The sequence below is a fragment of the Callithrix jacchus genome, chromosome 15, assembly GCF_049354715.1.
Source record: "Callithrix jacchus isolate 240 chromosome 15, calJac240_pri, whole genome shotgun sequence".
NCBI classification, from domain to species: domain Eukaryota; kingdom Metazoa; phylum Chordata; class Mammalia; order Primates; family Cebidae; genus Callithrix; species Callithrix jacchus.
In genome coordinates, this window is record NC_133516.1 from 25,715,727 (window position 1) to 25,738,792 (window position 23,066).

Here is a 23,066-nt window from a genome sequence, read left to right on the forward strand (position 1 = left end):
GCTTGGGGAAGCCAGGTGGGATGTTTGAGAGCGTGTGTTGTGGGTGGGGGAGAGCAGGGAGTAAAGTCACAGCAAGGATCTGCCCTGTGGAGTACAGTCTCCAGGGCAACATGAGTGTTGGGAGGATCCCCTAGCTGCCTTCATGGCTGGTGGCAGTGACTGGGGAGGACAGAGGAGGAAGAGTCCTATACAGGGGCAGCAGGGATAGCAGGAGTGGGGATGGAAGGCAGTGTGGCATAACAGGCAAGAGCCAGAGTCAAACAGTCCTGGGTTCTGTCTCAGTTCTGGAACTTTCAGGGAAGTTAATCCCTCTGAGCCTCAGTTTCCACCTGATACCCTCCTTGTAGGCTATGAGACATAAACTAAGTAATATATGTCAAGTGCTTGGCACAGGCTTAAAATGATAGTTGTTATCAAGGGTGGGTGACCTCTGTAGGAGGACACATTGTGGAGAGAGGATGGGACCTAGAGTACAGATGTGATTTGGGATAGAAGGATGAAACTAGAAAACGTTTGTAGACCCTTAAAAAAAAAAGGAGAAGATGTTTGCTGAAATAAAGATGAAAAGACATGAGAAAATTGATGGCTGATGCCTTGTCTCTTTGTACATAGGAGGCAAAAATCTTCTGCTGAAAGAGTACCTGTAGACATTCAGAATCCAGAACCCCTGCAAGCATCCCCACAGTACCTTTTGGTGCCTTGTCTCCCCTTCCTCCTGGCCTGGTCCTGGGGTTGTCCTAGGGCATTTAAACACTTGCTGTTTCAGGAGTCAGTGACCTTCGAAGATGTGGCCGTCTACTTCTCTGAGAATGAATGGATCGGCCTGGGCCCTGCTCAGAGAGCCCTGTACAGGGATGTGATGCTGGAGAATTATGGGTCTGTGGCTTCCCTGGGTAAGGGTCTCTCCCTTTGGGCCCTGCCTCTACCCTTCAGAGTTTCCTGGCTTCTTTCTCAAAGGCTCAGGAGTTGTTGATAACCTTCAGCTCAGTGGCAGCTTCAGGCTCTCAGATTTTTAATGACCCAATCTCAGCACTTGTTGGGAAGTAGGAAGTCCTGGTATCAGTTTGGACCTTATACAGGATTTCCTTGCCTCAGAGTGAGAGCTGCCCAACCTCTACCCTTGTGTTGTGGGGATAGTGAGAACAGAGCAGATTCATGGTGCCCCACTGAGCCTTCAGTTCCCTGCGCTCTTGGTTTGCAAGATCCAGCCCAATTCCAAGCATCCTCATGAGGATGTCTGAACTTGAGAGCGCTAAGAGGGCGAGGACAGATAAGAATTGAGGACTCAATTCCTCAATCAGTGAAATTATCCATTTGCTGACTCAAACAGTTGTTGAGTCCTCTGTCAACTTCCTGACCTTTGTAAGTCTCCTGGCTCCTCTTCTGTCCTTTACCCTGGAATTCCTTTTCTTGTTCCTCTTAGTTATTTTCCTTTTTTCCTCTCTTGCCCCTGAAGACACTGGCCTGGGAGGAGCCTTGGGATTACTCTGTGTCACACCACTCACTTGCCTGTCCTATTTCCTTCCCCTTAAGCAGCATTTCCATTTCCTAAACCGGCTCTGATATCCCAGCTGGAGCAAGGCAAAGCACCATGGTGCTTGGCTCCTCGGGTAGCTCTGGATGGAGAGGGCCAGAGGGGCATCTCCTCAGGTGAGTGAGGGCACATGTGCCAGTCATCTGACCAGTTTCTTTGTCATGATCATTAAAATGTCGTAGATACGTGTTCTTTTAACCTAGTATTGTAGACACTAGTGGGATTCCTTTTCCTCTGTGTGTTCCCATATATTTTCCATCTTCTTGAGTCCTTGTTTTATTCATCCTGGCTCCTCTGTGTGCCATCTTCATTAACCTGTTTTGCCTCTTCCCCATCTCTGCTGTTATGGCTATCATGTATCCTTGCCCCCTGAGTTTCCTGTTTATTCTGATCTTGGGTGCCCTTTCTACTTCCTGGCCTGCTTAGAGTCTTCCAGCTTGGGATATAATGGCCATCTTTATCATTAGAAACCAAGAACTGTCAACCCTCAGCCAAATAGTTCCTATTCCTCAGGGGAAGGCCCTGGGATGACTTTAGGCCAAACAGGACTTTCTTGCTCTTAGTTTCCTAGTGATAACTGTGTTTACTGTTTTCCTCCTTGGCCCCATTTCGTCTTCCCACAAGGCTCTTCTGTGGGCACAGTGAGACATGAGCCATGCTCCCAGTTTCCTCATTCTCACAGTTCCTTGTTCTGTCTTTTCACATTAGAATGCTCCTGATTGCAGGTGTTAAAACCCAATTCAAGCTGGCTTAAACAAAAAAAGAAGAATTTGTTGTTTCATGTAACTGGTGGGCTGCAGGTACAGTTTGATCAGAATTACAGTCTCTGGTCTGTCTTCGTATGCGTTGGCTTTGTCTACAGTCTGGCTCCCCTTTTGGTTATAAGGTGATTCGTGGTAGTAACAGGACTCTGCTGCTTCTTACCTAGGGGAAGAAACCAGGCAGGCCTTCCTTAGGCTTTAAAAAATGTGAATCAAGGTCCTAAGTATTCTATAATGGACTACCTTAAGTCATATGCCAGCTCTGAGTCAATCACTGTGGCAAGGGAACTACTGTGCACTGATTGACTTGGTCTGAATTGCCTATCCCTGAATCAGTCTCCTGTGTAGTGAGTGGGGTGGGATTAACCTGCTTGGCTTAGCCAAGTCAGAGCCTACCCTAGGAATTGGAGTAGGGATACCCAACCACCTACTCCAGCTCCCTACAAAGGGCATAGCTGCTTTACAGTGGGGGAGTGGAATGGGTGTAGGGAGACCACCACAGCATCCTTTGCATTCTCAGTGCTTCCTCTCCCTACCACCTAAGGGAATGTCTCTGCTTTGCTTTGCATTAGGTAGAAAACCAAATGCTAAGTTACTCCTTGACCAAAATTCTAACTCTCTGACCTGCAGCTGACTTCCTTGGCACATACCTGTCCCTACTCAAAGTCCACTTTTGTCTTACAGAAGTTAATACTCAGAGGATACATAGTTCCTGGATTTGGCAACAGAAAAGTTTGTCATTTGAAGATGTAGAATTGATCTGTTTCTTGGGAGGTTTTGGATGAGGGTTACAAAGAGACAGTTCTAGTGAAAGCGGAAGTAAAGCATATTAGAGTGGATCTCTGTGAACAGTAGTGCATGTTACTTAGTAGGAAGTGACTTTTGGAAATGGCTGAGTGAGGGCGTGAGTTCATCTTTTATGGATGCTATAGAGAAACCCCATCATTGAATCTTTGTGGAATGAGAAAGCAATAAATGGATAGGAAGGAAGGAACCTAGGAGATTATGGTTTCCCAGAATAGCCTGCCTAGACAGGGAGTCCTCAAGAGTAGCTCTTTGCAATTCCATCACATCCTGATTGTTTTCTATGTGAATTTAATTTCATCTCCTAGGGATAGGTGCAGAAAAGGCCTTAGGCTTTTCTATTTCTTTTTGACATTTAAAAATGAGTGATATGTTTTCATATCTTTGGGAACTGATGGAATTGCAGCTTCTCTGTTCTAGTATTTTCTATCCTTTATTATGTCTGTCTGTCTGTCTGTCTGTATGTATGTATGTATGTATTTTTTGAGATGGAGTCTCCCTCTGTTGCTTAGGCTGGAGTGCAGTGGTGCAATCTTGGCTCACTGCAACCTCTGCCTCCCGGGTTCAAGAAGTGATTTTCCTGCCTCAGCCTCCTGAGCAGCTGGGACACAGGTGCACACCATCATGCTTGGCTGATGTTTTTTGTGTTTTTAATGGAGATGGGTTTCACCATGTTGGCCAGGCTAGTCTTGACCTCCTGACCTTAGGTAATCTGCCCACCTTGGCCTCCCAAAGTGCTAGGATTACAGATGTGAACCACTGCGCCCTGCCTATCCTTTACATTCTTATACCTCCAGATTTCTGCTTATCTATGTTACCAGTCTTTTCATCCACCTTTATTCTCTCCCTACCACTTCCATGTCTACCCCTTTCTTGATGGGCCTCACTCCTCTCACTGAGCCAGCCTCGTTTGTATCTTGACCCTGGCAGGATATCTACTTCTAAAGCCTGCTGGGATTTCCCATCTTGAGCAGGTGGAAGAGCCATTGAACCTGAAACTGCAAGGAGAGGGTCCAAGCCTACTTTGTCCTTGTAAGTGAGAGGGAAATGAGCATTCTTTTCCCAGTCACACCTTTTCCTATCTTTCCTTTATAATGTAAAAATTCATTTTGCCATTATAGTTCTTAACAAATTTGGGGGCCAAATCCCCACATCAACCAATTAAACCCTAAGCTTTCAACTTTCATTAGGACAAGCTCAATTAATTAAATTAATTAAAAAAGGATGGGTCTTAGGCTTAAACTGAACAGATGGCCATCTGGCTGCTATGATCATCCAGTATTTTTAAGGCAGATGCTGTATTTTACTCATTGTGTTAGTTGCTAGGGATAAAATAGTCAAGTCATATATGGTCCTTATCCTGGAAGGACTCATATTCTAATGTGACATAATACATAAATGTATAATTACAGAAAAATGATGAAGCTGTAACAGAATGTGAATAAGACACTCTGAGAACAAAGAGGAGGGAGTCTTTGCCCAGTTCTGCCTGGAGTAATTTGAGGAAGCACTTTTCATGGTTTCATGGTGAACTTGGTGATTGGATTGAAAGAGAAGACTATAGCATACTTTAGTGTTGAAAAGTGTGAGGAAGCTCATTCTTGCTACTGTCCACTGTGTGTGACAAGTGGTATACCAGGTTCCCAGGTATACCACTAAGGATTCCTTATTTCTGAATAGGTCCTCTGCCCTATGTCCTGGCCTGTTCTTCTCATGTTATAAACTGAACTCAGCTACCTAAGTTTGCCTTAGATTCAATTCACCTGTTTTCTGAGAGCCTACCCTGGGACTTGGTTTGGTGCTTGGAATCATAGCCCTCAGGGATTCTATCTAGTTGCTGTCTTTTGCTTTTGGTTTCTTTCTGTGTGTTAGACTTGTTTTTGCCATTTTCAGCTAGGACAGGCCACTGAGACATGGGTGGCACTTAGAAGTGGACATATTAATACCACTTGGTGACCTTAGTCGCTCTATCATGGATAGTGATGACATTTGAAGCTCTGATTTCTTTTTTCAGAGGGTGTGTGGAAGAGGAAGAAAGATTTTATTCTTAAGGAGGAAATTCTTGAGGAAGCACAGGACCTCATGGTCCTATCAAGTGGACCCAGGTGGTGTGGATCCCAGGAATTATGGTTTGGGAAAACCTGTAAAGGGAAAAGCAGGTTAGGGAGATGGCCTGGTTACCTCAATGGGGGAAGTATGGAAAGTTCAACAAATGATATTATAGAAGTGATTGTCAAGGATGAGATCTCAGTAGAAGAGAGTTCAGAGAATACTGTCAATAAATTCATTGGTATACATCACAGAATTCTAAATAAGCAAATATTCTATGTATGTGAAGAATGCAGCAAGTGTTTTGATCAAAATGAGGACTTTGATGAACACCAGAAAACTCATAATGGAAAGAAGGTCTATGAATGTAAGGAATGTGGGAAGGCTTTCAGTTTTCAATCACATTGCATTGCACATCAGAGAATTCCCAGTGGGGTGAAACCCTATGAATGTCAAGAATGTGCTAAGGCCTTTGTTTGGAAGTCAAACCTGATTCGTCACCAGAGAATACATACTGGAGAGAAACCCTTTGAAGGAATGTGGGAAGGGCTTTCGTCAGAATACAAACCTTACACAACATCAACAGATCCATGCTGGGGAGAAACCATACATGTGCAAAGGAATGTGGGAAGAGTTTTACTCGAAACCCAGCCCTTCTTTGGCATCAGAGGATGCACACTGGGGAGAAGCCTTATGAATGTAAGGACTGTGGGAAAGTCTTCATGTGGAACTCAGATCTTGCTCAGCACCAGAGGGTCCACACTGGCAACAAGCCTCATGAATGTACTGACTGTGGGAAAAGCTTCTTTTGCAAGGCACACCTTATTTGACATCAAAGAATCCATACTGGGGAAAGATCCTATAAATGTAATGACTGTGGGAAGGCCTTCAGTCAGAATTTTGTCTTAATTAAGCACCAGAGGCACCATGCTAGAGACAAACCCTATAACTGTCAGATCTTTCACCTTCTTGAAATGAGCGAGTGCATAATGGTGATACTTGTTAATAAATCTTATGCTACAGGAATCCCAGAGACAAAATGAGATGACTGTTCACAATTTGCTGTAACCCTTAACTTTAATAGCCGGTATTATCTTGCCCTTTTGATATATATCATGTACTCTAGCCAGACTGGCCCCCCTGTTCTAGGATGTTTGTACAAGGCAGCTACTCTGTCAGGTGCTAACCACTTTACATACATTGATTGATTTGCATAACAATCCTATTAAGGTAGGTGCTTTTCTCTTCATTATATAAATGAGAAATCTAAATTGAAAGAGGTTATAAAACTCATTCAGGACTTCTCAGTAAGTGATAGACTGGAAATCGGAGGCAGGCCTATCTGACTGCAGAGTTAGTACTGTTCTTTACTTAGTTGTACATATTTATGCCTCTGCCCATTATTATTTGCTCGTTTTCCTGTGCTTTTAGTTTCCCTTCATCACTTAGATCCAGCTCCCTCAACTAAGCAGATCTCTCTTCTTCTTCTACTTGTAGTCAATACCACCCAAGTTAGTATTTAATTGTGTGTCATCTTATATTTTTCTAATAGTCTCATATCTCAGTCTTAATCTCAGTTAAATGACTCTTTGAGGACCAACACTGCATTTCTTTGATATTTTTCAAATTCTGAAACATTTATCTTTGACTAAATATAACATGTGCATGATAAAAAAAGAATTGAAGTAGTTGAAAAGGGTGTTCAGTGAAAAGTAAATTTCCTTGTCATTCCTGTCTCTAATTCTCCCCAGGGGCAATCACTGCTACTGGTTGTGTATCTCTGTAGATATTTTTTGTATACAAGTGTTTATTAGTACTGCATTTCATAAGTCTGCCTCGCTGAAAACCTTATTTGATGGAGGCAACATTGCAGTTACATTGTCAACTCTTGGACCTTTTCTTCAGAAGTTGCTATGAGGTCACCAAAGTAATTTCGGGAAACAGCAGAGGGTCTTGAGAAAACGGATTGCCCTTGTTTCATGAGACACCATTCTGGGATAGGGAATATGTAAACTAAACTGGAGATTTTTTTCATAAAAATTTATATAGGATGGCTCGTGTCAATCAGTTTATCCCATCCCTGGCCACAGCCACTGTGATATCAGGAGATACTGGGCCTTCTGGAAAAGAGAGACTTTTCTTTGAGAGCTACCAGAGGAGATATTATCTGTCCTCTGTGTGGCACATAGGAAAATGTGAGGCCTAGAACTACAGCAACTTTTTTTTTCTACTAAGAGGGGAGATTCGAGAGCTTCCAGGTGCTACCATGTGGAGACTGAGGATAAAACCAATACCAAAGAAGACAGTGACAAAACAGAGAGAAACTAGGTCCTTGGTGACATCTTTTGAGCCACTAGACCAAGCCTTACCTGAAGCAGACATACCTCAGAACTTTTCAGCTATGTGAACCAGTAAACATCTTTTGTCAAATGAGTTAGAGTTGAGTATTTCTGTTATTTGCAACTTAGCCACCCAACTACAGTCTTAAATTTGAAAGCACTGTTTTCTCATACTGCTCCTCAGTGTCACCTTTTCCTCTTGCTTAGTAGTTTTATAAGCTCTTCATTTTTATCTCATGTCAGTTGCTTGGAAGTTGAGCATCTGAATAGAGGGCTCTCATGACCTAAGGTTAATTTCCTGCATACTATCTAACAGATGTTTTAAGTCATACTATTAATGCAGGATTTTTTGCTCCTTAGTTCAGCTAAAATCTGGGTTCTTCTGTCATGGCCAGGAAAAATTAGGTGCAGGGTCACATTGAAAAGTGAGGAAGGCAGAATTTATTAAGCAAAAAGGAAAACTCTCAACAAAAGAGGGTTCCTGTATGCAGGTTTTCCTTCCCACTAAATTGAATACCAGGCCACCACACATGAGCTGAAGAGCCCAGTCTTCTCTCCCTGCATAAGGCATGAATTTCTGGTGGCTCCACCCCATTCTCCCAGTGAGCAGACAGGCCCTTAGTCTGAACCACTCCATATTGATTTATTTCCCTTACTGCATATGTGTTAAGGGACAGAACTTTTCACCATGGGCATCTTTAGGTAATCCCCTGTGCACAGTGACCTGGACAGCATTTGGCTGTCTCTGGCCTCTATCATTTCCCCCTCTAAAGAAGTACATCTAATTGCCCTTAGAATAAGGATAAGGATAACAACTGTTCTTAACTGCTACTTGCTGATAGGTGAACTGTTTTGGAAAAGCAGCAGTCAGATCTCCCTCAGAGGCCTATTTAAGGGTTCCTGGTAAAAGGCAGCCAGCGTTTGAGGCTCCATTTGCATGACTGTTTGGAGTTCAATGGCCTGAAGGTGAGAAGAGACAAATCAGGTTGTTAGAAGACATGATCAAAATGAAATAGAGGGGGGATTGTAAGGACAGCTCAGAAATCCTGAGGCTGCTGATGCACCCAGATAACTGGTGGCTATAGTTACGCCTGCTAAGATTTGGGTGTATGGGGCTTGGCTTTGGTTAGCTCCCTTGGTATTATTTTCCCAAAAAAGAAGCCTCTGGGTTATAGGCACCTTATTTACTTCAATCACCTGGCAGGATTTGCAGGGTAATTGCCCAGAATTGGAATATTGATCCAGATTTTTACCTTACTCATCACTTTTGTTTCTTCTGAGCTGCAGCCAGAGATTACTGGTTGGTTCATAGGAATAAGCAGCATTAGTTTAAAATGTGGACAAAAAACTTAAAAACAACTAATGAGTCTAGAATTTAATGACAAAGGTATGATAAATCTTGAAATATAATTTATCTCCAGTTTTCATGTTTGTTAAAAATAAATCATGATAGGACTGAGTTGTTTCCAAAATAAACTTTAGTCTTGTACTTAGCCTGATTATTTGCATAAAGTACAGCAAGAATAATTATTTTTACATGGGCTTTTAAAATTTGACAAGGAATCTCAGGACTTCTAAAGCCGAGCCCAGCCATGGTTTTGTACCCTTAAATAACTATGAGTTGGGTGAATTCCTCCCTCATTGAGGTCCCAAGAATATGGGGTTCCTGGGCCTGTTAACATATGACATTCCTTACTCACTGCAGGTTAGGAAACCTGTATGGGGACTGTGTAGACAAGGTATGAAGTCAGTTTTCCCAAGGGGCTTTTATTGGCTCTGTAAGTCAAGCTTGGTTTCTAAAAGGGAAATCAAGTCAAAGCCTTCCAGTTAAAGCCTTGGTAAAACAACAGTTTCTCCAATTGTATCCTCTTGCAAAAGAAAATTATTATTGCAATGATGCAAAAAACTATATTGCCATAAATTAAGAATACTCACAGCTAGTTTCCAAATTCTGGAGAAGCCAAGCAGAGAGAAACAAATATGCTCCAAATTTTGTTCACAGGAGTATACCTTACTCGATTATTAAAGGCTGTTAATGGCTCAAAGTAAGTTTCCTTGACTCTGAAAACAAACAAAGATCAGCAACATTTCAAGCAAAAACTTTTAAAAAAGATTACTTCAGTTTTCTATTAGTTCAGTACATTTCTGTTAACTCTTGTCATTTGATATTCATGAACATTTAAGCTCTTCATGAGTCCTGCATGTTTTCCTTTATTCCAATGTCATGATCTCCAAGGTTATCAGAAACCTGCATTTGAGAGCACCTGTTAAAGCCCTATGGCTGATTATAAACCATCCTTTGAAGAGGATCGAAACAAGACAAATGTCTGTGAATGACAAAATGTCCAGGGTAGTTACAGTTAAAAATATAATGACAAAAAAATTTGGTTATCTCTGTGGTTTATAATAACATAACCTTAATTATGATTGATAACATATACTCAGACATTAGAATTACAGACATCCAATACAATTTTGGAATATATATTAATATTCCCTAAAATATAATCTGAAGAAGATTAAACATCATTTTGACAATTCCATGTACCTAACCATGTCAATCCTGTTTATCTCTTCTGAGTGCTCCAGGGGCCCTCTGTAGCATCCAATAGCTAGGAGTAAGGAAATACAACCTTGAAGCTGAAATTTGATTTTGGGTAGCCTGTTTAATATATTAGAGGTTTAAAACACTTGATGTTATGAAACAGAATTCCAAGCCCTGTGTGGTGGCTCATGCCTGTAATCATAGCACTTTGGGAGATTGAGGTGGGTGGATCACCTGAGGTCAGGAGTTTGAAACCAGCCTGGCCAACGTGGTAAAACCCTGTCTCTACTAAACATACAAAAATTAGTTGGGTGTGGTGGGAGGCACCTGTAATCCCAGCTACTCAGAGACTGAGGTACGAGAATTACTTGAAACCAGGAGATGAAGGTTTCAGTGGGGACATATGGAATTAACCACTTGAGATGGTGCCACCGCACTACAGCCTGGGTGACAGAGCAAGGCTCCATCTCAAGAAAAAAAATAGAATTCCAGATTACTATAAGTAATTCATTTTGCCAAAATGATAGCTCAAAAATTTGAAAAAACAAAAACCTTTCATTAGCCTTTACTATTACATGAAAATCCTGTTCAAGAGAGAGAAATCCAAATTTCACTGTTGCATTTGTTTACTATGAATGTCAATCCCAATTTAAAAAATTAAATCTTATAGACCATTATATCCAATCATAACTAGTTTGACCATGAGGTAAGATTCTTATAAACCTTTTATAACATTTTACAAATTTTACTAAAGAGCAGATTAGTGCCTTGAGAAAACCTTGTTGTGCTTTTATTTCAATCCTCAATTTTACAGAGGAACCATATTTTACCCTTTTGAATTTAATGTTCACACACACAGTTTATTTTGAAAGATTTTACCTTTTAGAAACCTTCCATAACTTGTTTAAACCTTTAGCTTTATCTTATCTAATTTAAAACAATCCTTAACCCTAGGTAAAAATTCACATTTCCATGCCTTCTTATACTCTTTTACTAAAAACACACTTTACTGTTCTTACACACTTTGCATGTAAATGTATTTTCAGTAGTCTCAATGACATGTTATAATGATAATTCTTAGCATCTCTTAACATTAATGTAAAACCTGGTAAGTTGTTTTAATTCTGTTCTAGGTTCAGGTTAGGCTTGACTCTTTTCAGTATAGTTAGGGGAGTGGTTAATTTCATATGTCCCTAGGCCTTACCAAGTTGTAAAGCAGGCAAGTGGAACAGTTCTCAAAAGCCAAAGAAGTACTATATAACCTTAAAACATTTAGCAAACCTAGTATCTGAACTGCATACTTTAGAGCACATATTTACATTTTAAAGACATTTGTATTTTATCAGTAATCTTTAAGACTTTTTATTTATCAAAGATTAAAGTCACATGAACTAAGAGGCACTACAGCTCTTTTCCTTCAAAATATACTTGATCTAAGCATTTATTTTTCTTTATGGCAATTAGAGTTCTTTTTCATAGACATCATATATAACACATATGTAACTATATAGACGAAAGAAGATCAGTAGCTATGTTTTCTTGTTTGCCAATTTCCTAATCGGATTATTGGCCTCTGGGTGGGGCACTTTAAGGGCAAGGCTAGGAAATCATGCTGTTTCTAGGGTCCAATAAATAGGTATGACTAGAAGACAAAAACAGATTTTGAGAGGAGAGGGATCTATCTGCTTTTAAATCCTGGGGTTCCATGAGGAAAACAGAGGTTTCTCCCAAAGTAGAATCTGTGTTGTCTTTTCTGTTTTTCCCAAGGAGTTCCAGGATATTAGAAATTATCTTAGGGCCTCTCAGGCATGCATTAATAATGGCAAAGCAAAATGTAGAAATAAAATTCAGTTGACTGAGAAAAAAATTTTTTTTCCAGCAAAACAAGATCCAAGAAGAGAAAAACATAAAGGCCTTTTAAATATACCTATAACTTGGATAGCCACTTTGGTTTTTTTTGAGATAGAGTCTCACTCTTGTCACCCAGGCTGGAGTGCAGTGGTGTCATCTCAGCTCACTGCAACCTCTGCCTCCTGGGTTCAAGCAATTCTTTTACCTCAGCCTCTGGAGTAGCTGGGATTACAGGCACTTGCCACCACACCCAGCTAATTTTTGATTTTTAGTAGAGATAGGGATTCACTATGTTGGCCAGGTGGGCCTTGAACTCCTGACCTCAGGTGATCTGCCCATGTTGGCCTCCCAAAGTGTTGGGATTACAGGCGTGAGCCATGGTGCCTGATTTTGGATATCCACTTTTAATTAAGCTGAGCACCTTTTAATAAAACCCCTTTAAATCCCTTATTACCTGACTTCAGCCATGCCAAGCAGCCAATATTTCTGGCTTTTGATCTTTATCAAAAGTAATTTCACAGGGCAAACCAACAAGTCTCAATTAAGGCATGCAAAGCACACTAGATTGGCTACAGCTTAAGATCAACCTCATAATTCCTTTTCATTAGTCAAACTTTACAGGGAATATAAACAGTGATCCTTATCATTCCTTTTACTGGTTTGCACAGGGAGAGGGAGGTCAAAGGCCTAACTGGTAAAAAGACATTTACCAGCATGTCAGGCTTCTGGGTTCCCTTCCCCCAAGCTCAATTCCAAGCCAGCTTGACTGAAGATCTAGAAAGAGGGGACCAGGAGTCCCTGGCTCCTTTCTCTTCCCAGTAAATTCTGGGGTATATGAGGGAAAGAAGGAATAAGGGTCCTCTGTACTTCTTCCATTCTTATATCCCCAAGTCCTGGTGACCACAACAGGGTGCTGCCCATGGGTGTCAATGCGGCTTTCATCATGTTAACAGGGAGGCCTAGGTGGTGGGATTATCCACTCTTATCCATGTATACCCTGTACTCCCTGCTGTCTGTAGCCTCCAAGTGTAGAAGCTTGGAATTGAGTCTGGGACAGAAATATGTCTCGGGGGTTACATGGACTCCTTATCATAAGCCAAATGCTAAGGTGAAGCTGTGGAATTGAGTCCTCCTCCAACAAGGGAGAGAAAAGGGTGTCTTGTGAATTTGGGTCCTGACCTAGTAAAATGTCTTCTAAAAGGAAAAAAAAAAAATCTCTTGCATAAAAGCTAATTCTTGACAGGGTGGAGGAAAGAAAAAAAAAAAAAAACCAGCTTAAGTGCAGGGCTGTGTTAACTGCCAACGAGGTGGAGAAAAGGAAAAAATAAAAATGGTTTACGTGCAGGGTGGGAAAGATACCTGGGTGGAAATCCTCTTATTCTTATGCCAATGGGTTTCTCCAACAGGGAGACAAAACTTTTTATTGCTGTTGGACTGAGCTGGACCCCTTGGCTGAGGGAGGGGAAGGCACTGTGGGAGCATGGCAAGGAACTCTGGCCAGCCAGCCGCATGGGGCCCTTGGGCCTTTCGCCCCAGTCCCAAATGGGAGAGGAGCAGGGTCGTAGAGCTGCCACTCACCTGTCCATCCTGTGTGCGTACCTGCAGTTATTAAGGTGGGGGAGGAATGCTCCCAATATTGTAAAAGAAAAGATAGGTGCCATTAAGTTTCCCCCCGAAATAAGAAAAATGCCATAGAAAATACTGGGCTGGACTGAGTCCACCCTCTGAGAATGACAGCCAAGGGGAGGAAGACTGCAGTTTCCTCTACCTTCAGAAGTCAAAGGATGAGAAAGCTCAGAAGTGAAAGGAAATCAGATTTTTGGGTCCACATCTTCCTCACCTTTCCTCATGTCCCTGTTCTGACCACCAAAGTAGTGCAGAATTTTTTGCTCCTTAGTTCAGCTAAAATCCAGGTTCTTGTCTCACGAAATATTAGGCATGCAGAAACATTGAAAAAGCTACGAGGGCAGAATTTATTTAGAGAAAAGGAAAATTCTCAACAAAAAGAGGGAGGCTGCATGTAGGTTTTCTACTTTACAGATTGAATAACATGCCATCACACCGTAGTTGAAGAGGCCAGACTCCTCCCCCTAAATAAGGCATAAATTCCTGGTGGCTCCACCCCTCATTCTCCCAGTGCGCAGGCGTGCCTTTAGTCTGAGCCACTCCTCATTGATTTACTTCCCTTACTGAACGCGTGTTGAGGGACGGAATTTTTCACAGTGGGCATGTTTAGGCAAGCCCCCTGTGCACAATGACCTGGGTGGCATTCGGCTGTCTCCTGTCTCTATCATCATGACACACTTTTCAAACTTGATGAAAATATACTCTGAATTCCAGATTCTCTAATGGATCATATCCTATCTTTCTGAGGTAACTTCTGGACTCCTTTAACTATGTGACTTTTTTTCTTGTCATACCACAAAAAAGAATTGTCTGGCCCCAAATTCGAATAGTGCTGCTGTGGAGAAACCTTGTATAGACCAACAACATCTGGAAGTGTGTTAGTCATTTCTTGGAGCTTTTAAAAACCTGCTACCTCTAAATTTAGGATTGGCTCTAGAAAAAACAAGCAAACAAGCAAAAATCTGTGACAAAGGATGAATACATTTCAGCATAGAGGGAACACCAGGGGATGGAACACAAACTTATTAAGAGGAAGACTTTGTCTATAGCGGGTGACCAAATCATTTGTAAAGTCAGTCACTCTGCCTACTGGCAAAGTTAATTTTCTCTTCTAGTCAAAGTAAGTGAAAGCACTAGAAGATATTAAAGAGGAGCCACATAAATGGGAATAGAAAATCAATACAATTTCTCCTAAACAGCCATTGCGGCTCACCCTCTGCCTTACTGATGCAATACTGCTCTTGTCCCAAAACACCAGTAACTGAGGCAGTGTCTGGGGGTATGAGACTCTGCCTTTTCTTACCAGTTTAATTTTTCTTTCTTTTTTTTTTTTTTTCACCATGTTGGCCAGGGTGGTATCGATCTCTTGACCTTGTGACCAGTTTAATTTTTCAAACTTCTCTGAAGCCACTGCTGAAACAGAAGTTATTTAATGGAGATGTAGGAGGATAGGGGCAAACCCCTAATTCTATAGCTTAAAGACCAAAACTACAAAATCAGGAAGGCCACATTAAAAAAAAAAATCTTAACAAAATTTCTGGTACTGCTCAATAGCTAACAGATGCCTTTTCACCTCCCTGCAATCGATACTAGGGGATGTAGTGAATTTGATTGGTTGCTCCTCCAGCCTTGAGTCTTACTTTTATTCTTTTTAACAGGTACCCACATTACAAAGCCATATAAAGTGGGTTTAACTACACTACCAGCTATCAGGATAGGCCCTGGTATAGGGCCTATACGTACTTATAGGATAGGTACCAGATTTAAGCCCTGACTGACTTAAATCAATTCAGATAGTCCCATTTCTTTTGCTACATTTATTGGTTAGGGATGGGCATGTGACCAGGGTTTCTCCAAACAGAGTGAAGCTCAGGACTTTAAAAAATAGTTTAAGGGAGAAATTCCCTCTCTTTGCCCTGGGTTTAAATTGAATAGCATATAGCCATGGCCATTACTAGCCTATATACTGCCTTTGTTTGAATTAGAAAGAAAACTTCCCTGTGGAAAAACAGATTAAAGTACAGTCCCTGTGGGGCTGAAAAAGGTGCTTGATCTGGGTGGAAGTAATTAGAAATAAGCACTCCTCTGGGCAGGTGCAGCCCCATAAGTTCAAGTTTGGAGTCTCTGTACTAAGCAAAGTTGACCCTTCTTATGGGTGCAGACAGCTTGCACCACAGCTTGCCAAACAGAGCAGTTTGGATTTCTGCCCCTACGTTCTTCCTGGAAAAACTGCATAATTATATATGGAGCCTCCTACATATGGCTCCAGAAGCAAGAGGTAGCTAACTTTCTTGTCACTATGAGGGTAAGAAGAAAATAGAGTCAAAAGAATTGCAGAGAAATGGAGCTGTAGCACCATCGGCACTAAGGACAACATGAACTATTGGATCAAACCACACTGAAAGCTGAACTACCTGTAGAGATTTTTGTTAAATGAATCAATAAATTTGTCTTATGGTTATACCTATAATTCATACTTTTCTCTTATAAGTAAAAGCATTCCGTTTAATGCAGTCAACTAAGAGTTCCAGGTCCCCAATATCATGCCAAAAGGAAATGGTCTGTTAGGTCAGAACAGTGTCCCCTTCAACTCTCTCAATGAGTCTCCTTCCTCATGTTCCTTTCAGATATGAGCTTGGAGGACCAAGAAGAGGGAAATTTCTCCAATAAGCAGAATCTGAGACAGCCACTTTGCCTTACCAGGGACTCACTCCATTTCCAGAGGATCATGTGCATCCTGCAACCATTCCAGTGTGACAAGGAGTAGGAACGGCATCACTGGAGCTGCAGAAGTGGAGGGAGGGCCATTTCACAATTATACGCTTCTTTTGCACTTGACCCTAGTTGGAGCCTAGGGCTTGTGGTTTGTTGGTCCCAACCTTCTACTCTTCTGATGCTTCTCTTGGAAACTTTTATTCTGTGAGAGGCAGGAAAAACCAATGTTTTCCCTAGTCTCATACCAGTTAATGCAACACTTCACCTCTGATGAAAATGTATAGTGGTTTCACTCCACCAACAGTCAGTTTCCAGCCAACACCAACTAGATATCCTACGATTTGACTCAATTCGACACTACCTGGAGCGGAGTTAGTTCCCACATATTAAGTCCCACATGATTGCCTCCCACTTCAGGTGTCAATCACAAGTGGTAGGTTGTCACTTATACGTCTAACCAACTGGCTATAAATTGGGGTTCACATGACCCCCTCCTTGGATTTCACAGTTTGGGGCTCCATTTTTTTTTCTTGGCTTATGAATCCTGTATCCATTGACTCCCCCAGTCTCCTCTCATGTGATCCTGTGATCCTGTGATCTTGTGACTATGGATCTGGAATCTGTGCAACTTAACAGTATTCTCAAGTTTCTTCCTAAATTCATCTGTGCTTCACCTCAGCATTCTGATAGGTGCCTGTTATCTCCCTTTTGTGAGCACAGAATCATGCCACCAATATACCATATTAAATATTAAAATAGAGCCAAGGGTAGAGGTTCTATACAGAAATTGTGATCAGTCCAGTCCTTCTCTGCCTTCAGCTCATGACAATCATACTTTTCTCAATGAAAGGAATTAACCCAGAGGTTGACAGGTGTGTCCTTTATAGCCAGGCCTCAGGTGAGGTTAGATTCCTTCAAACTTCTGTTCACTTGAGTTTTAAGGTAAGTCAACAGAGGCATTTCACTGAATCTGTCCAAAGGCAAAGATGCATTAACCAGCAGGATGACCTTTGAGATAGATGCACAGGAGTTAGGACACCCAGAGAGACACCAGGGGTGCACATGCACAGAGGGATGGCCTGAGAGGACAGGATGAAGCCTGGAAACAGAGTGGTGGCAGCAAGAGATACCTTTAGGACATGGAAATACATGAAGGGCAAATGAAACCAGTTATATGGGAATCTATTCCCTTATTAAACCAATATTTGAATATATTGGCAAAACAATAACATATGAGAGGTTCTAACCAACATTTATTGATAACATTTATAGAATTGATAATTTGGCATTCATTGAACACAGGGTCAAACTAAAGGCTAAAGTTGTTTATGTCTCCTGCAATAAGGCTTTCACAGGGGCGTGAATATTAAAAACTTCTAACCATAGACCCCGTATCTGTGTCTCACTTCCTTCCCAAAAGAGGACATTCCCATCTAACAGCTTCCTGCCACTATATAATAAAGGCTTTTCCTGTGCTTTTGCTTCACTTCTCTGCCTCCTGGCCTGGGTACATCCCCATGTGGCTTGGCATGGTGTGGAATGCCCTCCTCTTGAGAGCTGTATGTAGTAAATCCTTCTTTCAAAGGCAGTTGTTTTGTTGTCTGTCAATTCCTATAACCAATTAAAACAAATCCCAGGTATGTTTTTAACACAGGGAGAACCCCACTGTGTATAAATTGTTATGCCAAGTAATAGTAAGTGCTATGAAGGACAGCAAAACAGGGAAAGGGAATAGAGAGGGATAGATCAAGTGGTCAAAGACAAATTCTGATGAGGGAACATTTGAACCAGAGACTAGAGTAAGATAGGGAGCAAGATGTGCTGAGTGGGAGCATGGCATTCTAGGTAGACGGAATAGCAAATAGAAAGGCCCTGAGGCAGGAGGGAGCATGCTTGCAGTGTCCAAGTAGAGAGAGAGACATTGAGATGGCAATGCGTAGGAGTGGAATGGGTTCATAGTATGGGAGGCAGGCTGAATTGTGTCCTCCAAAAATTCATATGTTGAAGCCCAAACCCCTGGTACCACAGAATGTGACTGTATTTGGACACAGGGCCTTTAAAGGGTAATTAAATTAAAATGAGGCCATTAGAGTGTGCCCTAATCCAATTTGACAGTTGTCCTTATGAAAAGAGAAGATTAGGGCTGGGAAGGGTAGCTCACATCTATAATCCCAGCACTTTGGGAGGCCAAGGTGGGTGGACCACTTGAGGTCAGGAGTTTGAGACTAGCCTGGCCAACATGGTGAAACCCCACCCATACTAAAAATACAAAAATTAGTCAGATGTGGCGGTGGGCACCTGTAATCCTAGCTACTGGGGAGGCTGAGGCAGAATTTCTTGAGCCCAGGAGGTGGAGGTTGCAGTGAGCCAAGATAGCACCACTGCACTCCAGCCTGGGTGACAGAGTGAGACTCTGTCTCAAAAAAAAAAAAGAACAAGAAGCAGGAATTCGGACACCCAGAGAGACACCAGGGGTGCACATGCACAGAGGGATGGCCATATCAAGAGACATCAAGAGGGCAGCCATCTGCAAGCCAAGGAGAGAGGGCTCAGAGGAAACCCACTCTACCAGCACCTTGATCTTGGAATTCCAGTCTCCAGAACTGTTAGAAAATAAATTTGTGTTGTTTAAGCCACCCAGCCTGCAGTATTTTGTTATGGCAGCCCTAGGAAACTATTATAGGAGGAAATGACATCAAAGACAGAGCCAGGGGTCAGGTCATACAGGACCCAGTAGGCCATGTTAATCTCTTTGGATTCTGCTGTAAGTGTGGGGGAAAGCTTTTGAACAGAGGTGTGTGGCCCAAGATAGCTCACCATTGCTGAGTCCTGACTCACAAGCTCATCAGTTTCACATTCTGTGGCCATGTCTAGATGCAAAGGCACCTGGGAAATCCCTTTATTCTGGACATTCATCTGATCAGTTAAATACAAGGATTTTCTTCTTCTTGTTTTATCTCTGTCAACAAGGGAAACACATTTTGAGAGACTACTACAAGTCTCTTCTTAGAGGCACCAAATGTCTGTAATACCTGGAACTGTGAGAAGAATTTCTGTAAGTGGGATGGGTAGGTTGCGTTTTTAATAGGTTTATTTAGGGGAAAGAAGTTATTTAGTTTTAGGTCTTGGTAAAGATTCACAGAGAAAATGACATCTGAGCATTCTGCAATGGGGATATGGATAGAGAGAAAGGAAGGGCAGGCAGGTGTTGCAGAAAGGACAGGCACAGGAGGAACCTATTTATGGCACAGATGAAATTTAAGTGTGGCTAAAGTGAAATGTGAGGGCAGAGAGATCAGGGAGGCCAGGTTGCAGATGAGTTGGGGCATGCTGTGGAGCCCTGAATCCTCAGTTGAGGGACTGGAGGCACTGAGGGTGATTGAGCAAGGAGGTGATAAGGTTTGGTTTTCACTTTGGCAGTGTATATAGACAAACGGCATATGGAGAGAGATGATCCCATTTATTTTTGGAAATGTTAAATGAGCCTTCAAATGTTCTAGCCTCAGATTTTGCCATAGCCTTTAGGCTTCCTTGCACTAGGGTGAGTAGATACAATGATAGTTGGTGAGTGTATGTGAGTTTAATAGACACTTACTAGTCTGTCCCCCCAGCAGCCAGATAACCAGCAAATGCTAAGACCACACTGCATGTTACATAGTGAAAGGAGTCTGGCTCCATTTTTGATGTTTGATTGCTGACAGCTTTCAAGCGCCATCACTCCTCCTAATCCATTTGCTTCATATCTGGGCAAGCTGATAAAAAACCTCGGGCTGCTTTCCTCACCGCCCCCATGTGGAGAAACCCTAACTTCAGCTCCACCTTCCAAACACCATAGAACCCGAAACCAGAGCCTTTCCCCTGCTGTCTCAAGCCATTCAGAGCAGTTAGGGAGCCTGCCAGTACTCATTTTGGGAATAGTAAATCTTTTTCTACCTGCTTGCTGTGAGCATGATGTCTTAAATGCAGACATCCAAACCAAATTTTGAGTGAGGGACTATGCTGTGTCGGTGGGGTGACCACAATACATAGTCTACACACTACTATATGTGTGGTCACCCTATACTATATTTCTGTATCTTACAGGTGCCTATTGTGACACAGTACTTCCCAAGTGCCTATTAAGTGCCAGATGCTGAGGACAGAGCAGTGTGTTGACTGTGATTCCATACTGTCAGGAGAAAAAGACAATAAGTAAAAGGAATAAATCATATATGCTTGAAGGAAAGGAGTTGTGAGTGCTGGGGATCAGTTTGCTATTTTTAGAAGTTTGTCAGAGTAAGACCACCCTGAAAAAGTAAAACATCGAAAAATATTCGAAAGGATCTTTTCTCTTTCTCTCTTTCTTTCTCTCCTTCCTTCCTTCTTTCCTTCCTTCCTTCCTTTCCCCTCCCTTCCCCTCTCCTCCCTCATTCCCTCCCTCCCTCCCAGCCTCCCTCCCTCCCTTCCTTCCTTTCTTTTTTTTTGACAGAATCTCCCTCTGTCGCCCAGGCTGGAGTGCAGTGGTACGATCTTGGCTTACTGCAAACTCCATCTCCTGGGTTCAAGGGATTTTCCTACCTCAGCCACCCAAGTAGCTGGGGTTACAGGCACACGCCACCAGGTCTGGCTAATTTTTGTGTTTTTAGTAGAGATGGGGTTTTGCCATGTTGGCCAGGCTGGTCTTTAACTCCTGACCTCATGGGATCTGCTGGCCTTGGCCTCCCAAAGTGCTGGGATTACAGGCGAGAGCCACTGCTCCTGGCCCTTGGATATTTTCACTTAACACAGAAACTTGGATTGACAATTATTTTATTTTAGCACTTTAAAAATATTGCTCCATTTAAAATTAGAGTGATGTGAATCATTGTTCCCCTATAAATAATTCATTTTTTTTCTGACTGAAGGATATTTTCACTGAGCATAGAATTTTGGGTTGGACAATTCTTTTCTTTTAGCACTTAAAAAATTATTGTTCCATTTATGGTTTATTGTTCCATTTATGTAGGTTTATGTTTTTCCACCAAATTTGGAAAGTTTTCAGCCTTTGTTTCTGCAGCTATTCATTCTACATCACACTCCTTTCTCTTCCCCTTCTGAGATTCTGATGACAAGCATGTTAGACCTTTTGATGTTGTCCTCGTAGATGCCCAAGGCACTTTGCATTTTTTCATCTTTTTTCCTCTGTTTTTCAGATCAGATAATTTCTATGACTCTATCTGCAAGTTCACTATTTCTTTTCTCTGTGCTTTCCATTCTGTCACTGACCCCATACAGTGAGTTTCTTGTTTATTGTGTTTTTTGTTCTAAGATTTTAAATTGGTTTTTCTTTTGTTTTCTATTTGTTTGGTGAGGTTTTCTCTTTGCACTAATTTCAAGAGTGCCTACTCTTAACTGGTTGGATGTTTTGTAATAGCTGCTTCAAAGTCTTGGTAAGATAATTCTAACATCGTGTCATCTTAACATTGGTATCCGTTGATTGTTTTTTTCAGTGAAACAGTGGTAGTCTTTTGTTGTATCCTAAGCATTTTGAATGCTATATTATGAGACCCTGAAGCATGTTTAAATTTTAAGTAGAGTGCTAATTTTTTTTAAAGCAGTAATTCAACCCTGTAGGGTTCAAGGCACAAAATGTGGCCATTTTTCTTTGATTTTTTAATCCTAAAATCAGTTCGTATTTCAAAACTTTTTGTAAGACTATGCATATCTGTCCCCTGTGCAGGCTACCAAGTGACCATTCTGGGGCTTGGGGGTGATGTCGTCCATATTCAGTTCTGTCTATGCTGTTTGGGGTCAGGTCCATGCGTGTGCAGCTCAGGAGTAAACCCAGGAGTTTATAAGTAACTTTCACAGATTGTTTTACTGACTTCCACCTTCTCTTTTGCTAGTAGTTTCTTGTCTATTTGTGCTCCTCTTTTCTTTCTTTCTTTCTTTTTTTTTTTGAGACAGAGTTTCGCTCTTGTTACCCAGGTTGGAGTGCAGTGGCACCATCTTGGTTCACTGCAACCTCCCCCTCCTGGGTTCAAGCGATTCTCATGCCTCAGCCTCCTGAGTCCTGGGATTACAGGCGCCCACCACTATACCCAACTGATTTTTGTATTTTTGGTAGAGATGGGGTTTTGCCATGTTGTCCAGGCTGGTCTCAAACTCCTGGCCTCAAGTAATCTGCCTGCCTCAGCTTCTAAAAGTGCTTGGATTACAAGTGTGAGCCAACTGCGCCTGGCCCATGCCCTCTTTTCTGATACTCCAGGTAGAAAGCTGAGGCTTTATCTTGCCATCTCTGCTATAAACCTTTTGCAATTGAAACTGTATGCTACTCCGTTACACTAAGCAGTGAGAGGATGGAGAAACAAAAAAAGCAGCTTGATTTTCTCTCACCCTCTTGAGATCACAGCTCCTCTGGTCAGAGAGGAAGATTCTTACTCTGAGTTTTAGGTTTTGGACAACACCCATTACTCTTGCTTTTATCCCCAGCACAGATTACTTGGGACTGGGGCATGGAAGTACAAAGAAAAGAAATCGAAGGATTTCTATTCTCTTCCAGAGCATCGGTTGACTACTTTCCACTCCTAGAGCTATTATAGAACTAGAGGGCTTCTCCCTTACTTCTGTCTCTGTTGATGCACACTTCCAGAATTTGGGCTATGTATAGTTCAGGCTAGGGAATACGAGAAGAAAAAATTGTAAACTCACTGTCAATCTTGTGGTGCTTTAACTTCGGTTCCTTCTCAAACAGCCTGCTCCTATTTACCTTTCAGAGTCAAATACCTACTCTGTACATTCTACCCACGTTTTAGACCTGCATTCTGTAGAAACAACTAGGTAGAATAGGCTGATTATAGGTTACCTACAAGCTTATCCATCTT

At 41.9% G+C, this 23,066-nt stretch overlaps 2 protein-coding genes across 2 annotated transcripts in view; both read left to right on the forward strand.

Moving 5' to 3' along the window:
• KRABD1 (KRAB domain containing 1) overlaps nucleotides 1-23,066 on the forward strand; it is a 51,184-nt gene that overhangs the window by 17,232 nt on the left and 10,886 nt on the right. The window lies entirely within an intron of this gene.
• ZNF662 (zinc finger protein 662) lies at nucleotides 449-6,272 on the forward strand. The gene is given in 5 exon segments (XM_078350588.1): nucleotides 449-893; nucleotides 1,537-1,650; nucleotides 5,114-5,678; nucleotides 5,680-5,764; nucleotides 5,766-6,272. Coding segments are annotated over 5 exon segments (1,494 nt in total). The 5' UTR covers nucleotides 449-589; the 3' UTR covers nucleotides 6,192-6,272.